Source organism: Ptychodera flava, chromosome 1 (genome assembly GCF_041260155.1).
Source record: "Ptychodera flava strain L36383 chromosome 1, AS_Pfla_20210202, whole genome shotgun sequence".
In the NCBI taxonomy this organism is placed as follows: Eukaryota; Metazoa; Hemichordata; class Enteropneusta; family Ptychoderidae; genus Ptychodera; species Ptychodera flava.
The window spans coordinates 10,666,331-10,678,463 of NC_091928.1; the positions used below are offsets into that span (position 1 = coordinate 10,666,331).

The following is a 12,133-nucleotide window of genomic DNA, read 5'->3' on the forward strand; positions in this document are numbered from 1 at the left end:
AGGCTATTTATTCCGAATTTTGTGTATCAACTATTTTTTTAGCCGAATTCCAATAGCGCTGATCGCGATGTCAGGTTTGTTACTAAATATAGCTGCACGCGCGACTTCAGACACCGCTGCCTGAAATTCGGACAATTTTTTTCATGCGCGGTCGTATTGTGCAGCTCAGTTGTAGTCTGAACCATAAATTCATAGTTTTTAAGTGTGAGTTTTTGTATTCATTATAACACTAGCAGGTTTTGATATCATCGTTCTTGCCGAAAATGCGGACTAATAGTTATTTTTGCATATTAATGACAGAAAACTGACGCTATTGCATACTAAAATGCTAAATATTCTGCTTGTCAAGACAGCAATGCCGAATGGCCATTGCTATTTTGAAAACTGAATTCTAATCCGGACTTATAAAATGTCCAAATCGTTTTTTAGCAGAAAAAAATGTTCAAAGTAAGGGCAACTTCCACCGCGTACGAACTATTTGGAGCATTCAACAACGAACATTTCACCGGCGGTACCTGCTTGCCACGGTGCAGATCCAACATCGTGATCAATCGCGGATCGTGGAAAAGCTGATGGAAATTCAGTGCCGTTCCTTATTCGAAGCTAAATCTTGCACACATATCACTTTTAACCATCCTAATCTAAGTAAGTACTTTAAAATGAATTATCAAAGGTCTATAAACTCACAGATTTAGATAGTTTTGTATTGGAAAAAAATTATTCATAGTTTTCTCATAGACTACCATGTATAGTGCAGTGAAATTCTAAAATCCATTTTCTCGCACACGTATCCATTTGTAACCACCCTAGTCTAACTAAGTACATTGATATCAATAATTGAGAGTACATAAATACTCAGATTTACCTATTTTTGTATTGGAAAAGAATTATTCATAGTTTCCTCATAGACTCCTATGTACAGCGAATCTACATTTCGGTGAATTCCAAAATCCTATTTCTTGCCAACACATCCAGTTTGTTTCCACCCTAGTCTATCAAGTACATTAATATTAATAATCGAGAGTACATAAATACACAGATTTACCTATTTTTGTATTGGAAAAAAATTATTCATAGTTTCCTCATTGACTCCCATGTATCGTGGATGAACATTTTCAGTGAATTTCTAAAATCAGATTTCTTGTACACATAATACGCATCTTTAACCAATTTATTCTAATCGAGTACAATTGTGTTCATTATTCAACGTCTGTACATGCACAAGTATAGCAAGTTTTTCATTAGAAAAAATTATTCACAATTTTATCATAGACTCCCATGTGTAGTGGATGAACATTTTGGTGAAATTTTAAAATCAATTTTTTTGTCCACATACCGCTTATAACAAGCCTACTCCAATTTAGTACATTTATGTCAATTATAAAATATCTATAAGTGCATAGGTATCGTTTTGTATTTAAAAAATATTACATAGTTTTCTCATAGACTACCATGTATAGTGATTCAACATTATCAACAGCTGATTATCAATTAAATCCAAATATCAAAATTTTGTACACAAGCTTGCGCAAAAATATTACGATCCACCTGTAATTTCTGTCCAATCCCTTTGAGGGGTTATTTCAAAATTATTAATCGGAAGGGGAAACTAAACATTAACACCTTGTGAGTTTTTAAGGGAGTCATTTAAAAAAACTCTGAGATTTTTTTTTTGAATTCTATCGCCCCGAGGTGTTTGTGTGTGCAACTTTACTCAAGAAAAGTAGGGGGTGTCATCAAATTTTTGTCATCTTAAAAGGGGGGGGGGGCATCAATTTTTTGTGCTATGGGTAGGGGGGTTTCACTTATTTTGACTGATGCGCAGGAAGACTTTGACGGCCCACCCCCGGTCATAATAATTGAACTTTCCCTAACATTTCCTAACAAAACAGCAGCCAGACCAAAATAACGGGTCGTACCATTAAAAAATTGCAAATGTATGTATCCAATGGAGCAGTTTGAAGAAAAATATTTACAATAAACACAACATCATAGATGACGTTACCTCCTACTGGGTCAACTATTTGATTGAAATCTCTGGAGGTTTATTTGAGCGATGATTCTGAAAGAGACGGAACAACTTACTTTCCGACGATGTACGTTGCGTAGCCTTGTTCTTTCAGTTTCTCTGACAGCAAGGTTAAGTGCAAAGGCAAACCTGTCGGCCTGTTCTTCAACGGAATTTGATGCTGAGGACGAAATGGTTGGAATAATTTGTTACGTATTGTTGAAACCCAGTTCTCAAGAACAGTGATCCTGACACCAATGTAGACAATTTCTTTAAAGTTTTTGCTAAATTCCAATGTAACGTATTCTTGTACTAAGGAAACCTTTCAACAAGATAATGACATACATACATTACATCAATACATACATACATAACATACATACATACATACAACATACATACATACAGATATACATACATACATTACATACATACATTACCAGCTGTAAGTTAAGTGTTAAAGTATAGAAACACCAATTAAACGCCTTTTTGTAACACTTTTTGAACGCCTCTAGACGTTCAGAAATTTAACACTACGTGTTCAACCAACGTTCAATTTTTGAACACACGTGTGCAGATTTTGAACGCTACGTGTTCATCAGACATTATATTGAACGCCATGGGTCATATCTAACACGTTGCACAGGAAATGTGTTCAAAAAATTGAACGCTTTTACGCGTTCAAAGGGCTGTAACACTTTTTGAACGCATGGACGCCGTTCAACGATAAGTGTGTTAAAGGCTAGAACACATGATGCGCGCTTGTTGAACACCTTTAATTTGGGGCGTTCACGGGGTGTTCAAGCCTTGAAATAACATTACAGACCATTGATATCCAGTAAAATTATTTATTCTAAAAATACACGAAACATTTCTAGAATGAAATACAATAATTTACTGTAAAATGGGCTAATAAACATCGCAACTTTGTATGTAAAGTTTGTCAGAGGAAAAAAACCAACAGTGTTAACACCTTCCTATCAAAAACATAAGCAATAAAATCACCATATTGTGGATTACGTTTTATGTTCATACTTGTTTAAAATGTACAAAAATCATCTGAAAAAGCTCAAAATTTGGCATACTTATTGTGTTGAAAAGTGCATACCCCATTTTTGTAAGATGGTTTCTTAAAGACATTTCCTCTTGTATAGAAAATTGTAAATTTTGAAGAAAAAAGGAGTTAGTCAAGGCTTCTCTAGAGCACATGGTATATATGGTATATCCACACTAAAGTAAACACAACATGTTAAGTTGTCAAAGTGTCACAGTAAGGCACAACATGCAGAAAGTGGGGAAAGTGGGTCCTTGGCATGGTAAAACCTATTTCCTTGTCCAACAAAGTCCTTCATAAACAAAAAGGTTTGTTTGTTTGTAATATCTTTAAATAAACCCTGAAATAAATTGGTGACATTTCAAAATATACTTCTCAGAAATTTAAAACATATTCGTAAAGACCTTTCGAATTCTGGTGTACCCTGCTATTAATTTTTATACATTTTTTTTACCAAAAATGGTAAAAATCACCCTTAAACTGAAAAAAATGTACATTTCATCATAACTTGAATATATCACAATTCTGGTAATCCCTAATTCTTAAAAATGTGTGAAATGTCTTTAATGTCCTAAAAATACAAAGTTGCAAATTTCTGCATAATTTGAACAATCTGAAAAAGACTATCAGTAGAGATCTAAGCTTATGTCTTAAATATCAAAGCTAACCGATATTAGCAGTTTTGAAAAAGATTTTTTAAAGATATTTTTGACCAAAATGACAAAACTTGCCAGTAAATATAAAAAATTGAATATTTCATCACACCTAGCACAAATTTGACTAAGGTCATTTTTAGGGACATGTTTACCAAATTGAAGACGTGAGTAAAAGAGAAGAAGATTTTTCCAAAAAATAGCCAAATTTGCCTCAGAAATAAATTTGCATATTTCAGCATAATTTGAACATATCTGATGAGGGTAATCCCTTGGGACCTGTAATCCAAATATGAAAGGATTCGTACAGGCTGTTTTGAAGAAAAACCTCTGGATGTACAAATTTGAGGATAATGCTACACATCCACCTATTTAACTGACAGCAAAGCTAAAAACCAGTTGCTAAGTACAAGAGACGTGTTGAGCTACAATACAAAATAATCTACGGTTTGGTAGCAGGCTATGATCAACTAAATGTTTCAAGGGCATAAGCTTTCAAAGATCATAGCATGCTACCAAAGCTTAGATTAATTCAGAACAAAAATACAGAAATTTATCAAAATTCAGTTACTGACCCTTGGAAGTTTAAATGTACATTACAGATGAACTGAGGTTCTCACACTTGTTTCCAGACAGCTACCTGTACACTCATCTTCTTCATTATCTGTATCACCAGCTTCTGTGACAACTCTTCCATTTTCAGTTAAATCCAACTTTTTACATCCTGAAAAAATGCAACAATAGGTAATATGGCGAGATGAAACTTTAAATGAAAGACAAGGGACTGATTAGGTTAAGGAAAAGGGGAGACTTTCATATACAGTGCCTCTCTTCAATACTGTTACAAAATATTTGCTGCTTCTTGTCATCAACTGATTAAAATAAAAAGCCAAACTCTCATATGCTGAAACAATACAATGTATACTCTACGATGTTTACCTGATGTTTTACATGCGATTGTGTCTACTAAAAGACATGTGTTAGCTGTGATTACGCAGCAGCACTATGCAAGGCGTATCGATCGCGCTCAGGTCAAGGGTTATCGCTACAGTTGTGTTGCGATGACCCTTGACCCGAGTGAGATCGATCGATAGGCCATGGCCAAAAGTACCACTGCGTATTCACAGCCAGTTGTTGGTATACCAGCCACTGAAAGAAAAAAAAGGTTTCTTCACCTAGTTACTATTTCAAGGTACAATACAATTAATTTCAAAGGACGATAATATAGATGCTTCAAAAATCTAATAGCTTTCACTATTTTGGAGAGGAAACTTACCCTTTCTGGTCTTGCTTCCGCACGATCACGACTTCAGGGTGCGCTTACAAGAAAAATGTCGCAACTTCCGTTTGGATGCATCATGGGATGGGAAAAGACACCAAACTTGAACACCAAGTGTTTAGAAGTAGAACGCTTCTTGCACGCCGATGTTAAAATTAAAACGTTCATGGTGGTTTTCTGATTTTCTTTTCTAATTTTTAAACTTTCAACCCGTAATAAACGTGTGTAAATTATTTTGTATACTTCCTTTTTTAGAAAAAACATGCTTTAGGCGAGGAAAAAAAAAATATCTGTTCAACGGGCCCGACCGACCCATATTTGGACCACTCCACATTTTTCTTTTTTTTTTCCCAAAATCTTACGAATCTGAAGAAACGCGGAGATGTTATTCAGTGAACATCTGTCTGTAAGATGAATGACCTTCACATTTTCGATGACATTGACTTGAGTGAGATTGATACAGGCTATGATTTGAAGAGTAAAGGTGGAAGCGCATCACAAACATTTGGTCAAGGTGAAGAGCAGGGTTAATACGCCGTGGAAAATAACCATTACGCAACGTGTTCCGTATAGCTTAGACACTCTGTACTGTATTGTTTCACCGGCGTTTATTTCACGTCCGAGTGGTTGTACAGTCTATATTTTCTAGTGTTCCTATTTTCAGTGTTCCTTGAAAATTCTTTATTGTTCTTTGAGTCATCACTCGTTCCGATTTTCGTCATGGCTTTCTCCTATCGAATGTGTGGTTTTAAGCAGCAGTTCTCACTGCAGGACGACATGATTTGTGTTTCCGTTGTCGAGAATGCACAAGGAGTCAACCTTGTGACATTTGTTTGACTTGGACACAGACGAATGGTCTAATTTCGCTCCCTCGCTCGACGACATCAACCCGGACATCCCCGGGGCTGACCCGTCAGTTTCTGAGTCGCGAGTTTTGGTTGGAATGCACCGTGCTCATATGGCTGGTGACACCAACACAGAAATTAGCTCCGTTAGATTCAGGTGCCGCCAATGAGCAAAAAGGTGTTCGTGCTAAGTTTTTCAGCGGGCAGGCAGATTTCAAACTAATCAGCGGGCGGGGAGAAAATATCGATATTTACTGTGGGCGGGGAAGAAATTTCATTACTATTTCAGCGGGCGGGGAGAAAATTTTGACAGTGGGCACCGGAAAAATACGTAGAGGGAGGAGGAAAGCGGCGTGCTTAATAGAACCTAACTTAGAGGGGAGCAATGTTCCAAGGTATACTGCTAACTGCTTGCATGGTTTTGTGTTGATCTAGGTTGCATGGTGGGCATCTAGTTGGCAATGGGGAATTTCAGTAGTAGGGAGAGGGCAGCGGGGAGCTTGAATTGTTGTGGGGAGTGGGGAGCGGGCAGACTGTAGATACCGGAGGGCAGTGGGCATCAGAATTCAGTGGGAAGGCACATTTTCACAGTTATACCAGTGGGAGGGCAGTTACGAACAGCTCTCACTTTCCCCTCCAAGTTTTAGGTCAGGGTCAAAAATAAGAAAAATCGGTATATCAGCCTTCAAAACAGGTTTTGTGATGATTTTGAGAAATTCATGAAATTTACCAGTTGGCGGCACCTGTAGATTGACCTGTAGAAGTGAAGGCAAAGAAGCTGTTCTGAGACAACCAACCCATGTCAACAAAAAATTGAAAAAATCATGAACGTACTAAACAACATATCCAGTATATGTTATGTGACTAAGAAAAAGCATGAAACACACAAAAAGTGTTTATATTATATGTTCTGTTTAAGAAAAACCAAAAAAAAAAAAACAAAACAAAAAAAAAAAAAAAAAAAAAAAATCCAACCTACCTCCCCAACTTTGAGTCATCCCGCCCGTTGAACAGCTTTTTTTTTTTTTTTGGCCTTAAGCAATTGCAGGCCGGAAATATTTTTCACTTAGTGTGAAATTCGTTACACCAAAATCCGTGTACGTTTACCGGACAGTGAAGCAATAGTAAATTTAATATAGCCATTGTAAAGTAAAAAACACAAAAGACTGTTAATTGTTTCACAGTATTGCAAAATTTCTGTGATGCTGAGTTTTTGAACACTTGAAGGAGATCGTTGTTAACACATAGTGTTCAGGTTTAGAACATCATTGTTAATATTATGAACACTAGTGTTAACAATATGAACACTAGCCGTTCAAATTTGAACACCGACATGTACATTTTGAACGCGTAAAGACGCGTCTAGCGTCCGCTATTTTTACAGTGTACATACATACATACATACATACATACATACATACATACATACATACATACATACATACATACATACATACATACATACATACATACATACATACATACATACATACATACATACATACATACATACATACATCATACACATCATAATGAACACTATACCTGAAAGCCGATACGGTGGGCATAGTAACCTGTCATTAGCGACGCCCTAGAACTGAACAGACAGTGAGAAGGTAGGCTTAGTGACGAATTCGGCAGGAAGGAGTGACAGAATGAGGGTAAGGATACTTGCTGATGATGATCCTCTCAAAAACAAAAAACAAAGAAAATCCTCAAAGCCCGACAGAAAAATACGATGGTCAAAGTCACTATTGTAGTATGATCACTACCACAACAAAGTCTAAGAGAGAAAACTGTGACCGATCTCGAATGAGCATTGAGTTTTAATTCAGTTCTGAAGTGAAGGCCAAAATGCGTACATGTCAATTTCATCCCAGGAAGTAATTGCGACGAATACAATACGTACGGAGCACACGATGGAAGCGCGTAGGATTGTGTGAAGATGACCCCTCTACTGGCAAGGTCGTCAATTGTTGGTGATTTGACGACTCCATTGTTGTAACCAATATCATTCCATCCTGAAAGCATATTCCAAAAATATGACATCAAGACAAAAACGAAGTAATCTGACGATCTACAATATTCAACAATCCAGATTTAGTCTGTTAAGTCATATGGCATGCAAATAAACTAGATGCTAAGGCGACACTGGGGAATGAAAATGTCATGATTGGGAATGACATTTTTTACATTAGGCATCCTCTACTGTATATCATCAGTGCTGGTTTTTACCCTAAACGGATGATTTTTGGGTAGAAAGTAGTTGCATTTTGGGAATTGACACTACACAAATCGTACTGTTCGTGTCTTTCCCCAAAGAGAGCTGTACTGAATAGCGTAAGCTTAAAGGTCGTCATTGTGAGTTTCAACATTTGAAACATGCTACAAGTTTTATTAATCAGTACTTTTACAATAATATGAATTTGAAAACCCACCTGACATTCCGGTGTGAGAATTTATACTACACTTATGAAGTGTAAAAAAATAATAATACAATGGATGGTTTTGCCGACAATTCCATTCATAACGACTTTGCTGACTGTAAAAATGAATTTCAGTTCTGCAGCGGCCGTAACATCGGCGGCGACAACGCGTTCACTAAATTTATCACGTCTGTGATCATTGAGTTTGAAAATAGACACTATTGTCGTTTTGAAATAGATCAAGTGTACGTTAATCATGCATGTCTTGGTTTGTTGTGAAAAAATACGACTAAACTTACCAAGATCGTCTGCCAGGATGAATAGTATATGAGGACGTTTAGGATTGTCGCAACTGTGATATTGGAGACACAGAAGAGCTACATAGGCCTTCAAGAGATGGCAGTACATTATGGAAGTAACTAACCTACAGATGTACACTGTCCCAACTCTACTTATCGACTGAAGTCCTCTGCCATGTCACAGTTGGTAACGGCTTTGGAACATGTGATACCACCGGGGCTTATCAGTTATTTCGGATGACATGTAAAATAGTATCAACGGGAAATAATCATCGTATATCGTTTAAACCCTAATATTTCGAAAATATCACAAGCCCATTCCACGAATTTATACATCGATTTCGAAATTTCCCTATGTTTTGATAGATGTTCCGTTATATTTTGTATTAAGACAAAGTTGTCGTCAGTGTAATTTATGAACTAAGCACAGTGTATCAAACAAATGGCTATTCTTAATCTTAACAGAACAGCAGCCTCGGGGCATTTTGAATAAAGATTTATCATGCTGATCTTACGAAAATAATAGCTGGATAATCGTTAGGAAAGCTTTAACTGACGTTATCGTTTCATTATTATCGACTAAAATAGAATACTTTTGGATAACAAATCGCGTATACATATTAGCGATGCACGCTGAAGGTCTAGCAGCTCTGTTACTGTAATCTGTCATGAACCGTTCATATTCATACAGTCCTATATAGTGCCACGCATGCGTCTTATCTTCCAACACCGGTCAAGGTGAGTAAGTCCCATTGCAACAAGACGACCATAGGTGACGACTGAATGATCACAGACGTGACGTCAAACACCGGATTAGTCTTTTCTTTCAGTTTTTCAAGCTTGGCTAACATTTCTTCCACTTTGTCGTGTACATCTTTACCAATGTCGATGCGTTCAACGGGGCCATCTTCGAATGTACAGTACATTAAAAAGTGCGGTTAAATTGAGGTAGTATGCGTCTCGAAAGTGAAAAATTTAAACGTTTGCTCAAACTTTCCTTCAGGAATCTTTCAACCATCCTCTTTCAAAATCAAGAATAAAAAACGGGAGTCATCGTGCAAATTTTGGTATTAGAGAAACAAATAATCCAAGAATTACCGGTATTTAAAAATCCAAAATGATTGCCATTCCTGTGTTAACTCTATGGGAAAAATCTAATTTTCGAATTCCGAAAAGCTAAGCTGTGAAATGTTTTCTTGCACCAAGAGCTTTAAAATGAGCCCTCACAAGTGGTAGACCAGAAAAGAATTGACAAAGTTTGAGAGCCTGAGTATCTGTCCCGTAGAGGCGCTCTACCTTAAAAATAAATAAGCCGAATTTAACAGCTTTGGTTAAGAAATCATGGGCCATACACTTTGATCGCCAAAGTTTTGGTAGTAGAACGTGCTTCTTTAAACGATGCAAGAGTATGAAATCCCTTCTGTGGCGATTTTTCGTGAGATTCAAATAATGATAAAGACTGTGACAAACCACATCGTTCTCGCCAAACAATTATTTTCATTACTTCATGTCAAAAGATCATGTATGTATCGATCGAATCATGTGTTCTTCTACTGAATCGATTATAATCGGTGGAGAAAACTCCACTATTGATATTTGTCAATTTTCTTGGTAATCTGAGAACGAGATTACTTTTGCTGGGTGCAAAATCACAACAGGAAGTCCTACGTTTTAAATAGTAAAGCCTGGTATATTCTCTATAGATAAGACCTCTCTCTGCTTTCCTCAGACGATAGTATTCTGAAGGAGTTATCCAGTCACCTACAACAACCAGATATGAACTGAATTGCCTCGCGTGCACAGTTTGTAAATACTTCTTGGGGTATTGGCTTTTATGACATTACATTGTTTTTATTTCCCGAAATTAATCCAATCTATCTAAATTTGACATTATCCCCACTGTATTACGCAATGAAAAAAAAGAAAAGAAACCATTTGAAAAATTATGATCCAACAATATCTGTCGATGCAAGTGCAAATGGCTGAGCAGGCTCTTAACTGGCAGAGGTCGCGTTTGCGTATAAATTCTGCATATTTCACATATAATTGCCATGTAGAACGAGTTGACCTACTTCACAGTATCTCAATGCGCCCAAAAACGATACAATCATCTGTGCCGCGCCGTGTAGCAGCAAAATGAGTTCGTGACCTTTGAAGTACGCGTTTCAAAAAATAAATACCCATGGGAACCTGCTCACCACGCCACGCAACTCATGTACAGCTGACTATGGTGCACTTGTCAGGCGATGGTCGATGATTCTGGTTATTGCCTATATTGTCAAGTTCAATGCCTAATTTACGGAAACACGAACTCTGTCTAGTGTATTCGAAGCTCTGCGTACAGGTTGTGCACACGGCCTCTACCACGTGCTGTCCTGTGGACAGTGTGGTACAAGCCGTCGGCCTACCACCGTACCGCCGGGAAACGCAGACCTATTGTACGCAGGAGCATGGCAGGAGCTAGCCTACTGCTCCTGATTTAACATCAATGCCAACATGGAAATCTCATGAAAAATTTGTCATTGTTGGTTCTGTAGCTAATACAATCTTGAAAAGCAACTTAAAAGACACAGACTGTCAATACGTCGCCATAATATTATGCTGATCTCAGCGGAACCATGCCGGAATATAAATTCGCTGACACACACACAAGATTGAAAAGTGTCACTCTACATCTCATTCTCAGAGAAAATGCATTGATCAAATATTATGACGCTAACCTTCGATAATCTAGCTTTTGGTTCGCTATGTCCAGAGTAACCCACACGATTCTTAAAGTCAAACGTCGACACGACGACATCAACAGTCAAAACTCAAGATTAGCGATCAGCGCGGCCGAGTGACTGAATTCAGAAATCACTTTGTGTAAAATGTTTTAGTGCAGCAGTACATGAAGTAGGTCATGGCCTTGGACTCTGTGCACGAACCTGATTGGACACTTCAATACCTTTGACCCAAAGTTATTATTCATCAGCACTTCCATGCCATGAGGCTAGGTAGAGAACGTATTACGTACGCAGTGTACGCTGTGTGTTAGGAACGCACACAGGGAATGCACAGCGTACACTGCGTACGTACGCAGGGCTAGCGAGAGAGTTGCCGACATCGACGGTTATTTACGATAAAAGAATAAAAGACTGGCATTTTTGGAAGCGATCGAGTAGCTGCGGTAGGCAGGGATACGACTTGGGCCCAAGAACGCTGAATTTCGGCAGTAATTTGGCTTTTTACGTCAAGTCCAAAAATGGATTTGAAGTCACCAACTCTACGTACGGGTCTTTGCAGGGCTGTGGTGAGCGGGGCTATTAATAGCTGTAGCGGAACACACAGCATCGTACGCAGGGGCTAAGAACGTATGTACTCATTTCTGGCGATCGAGCAGCGAGGGAAACAATCAATTACCAAGGATGAAGCTAATTTGCTAAACGATATTTTATCTTGAATAGTGAGTTGAATGAGTAATAAAATATCATATTTTTAATGTTCAATACGAGGTTGAAACACGGAGGGACCGTGGTTGAAACCAGAGCTATCCAGCTGTAGCCAACCTGGACAAGCACATTTCACAG

The 12,133-nt window shown here is 37.8% G+C and overlaps 1 protein-coding gene across 1 annotated transcript in view; it reads right to left on the minus strand.

Moving 5' to 3' along the window:
* LOC139130052 (arylsulfatase B-like) overlaps positions 1 to 8,771 on the minus strand; it is a 36,632-nt gene extending 27,861 nt beyond the window's left edge. Inside the window, exons 1-4 of the mRNA XM_070695772.1 lie at positions 8,565 to 8,771; positions 7,749 to 7,860; positions 7,385 to 7,436; positions 2,086 to 2,189 (exon numbers count right to left, since the gene is read on the minus strand). Of these exons, the coding sequence (XP_070551873.1) occupies positions 2,086 to 2,189; positions 7,385 to 7,436; positions 7,749 to 7,860; positions 8,565 to 8,673 (377 nt within the window). The 5' untranslated portion in view covers positions 8,674 to 8,771. The remainder of the gene's footprint in view (positions 1 to 2,085; positions 2,190 to 7,384; positions 7,437 to 7,748; positions 7,861 to 8,564) is intronic.
* Positions 8,772 to 12,133: the final 3,362 nt, after the last annotated feature.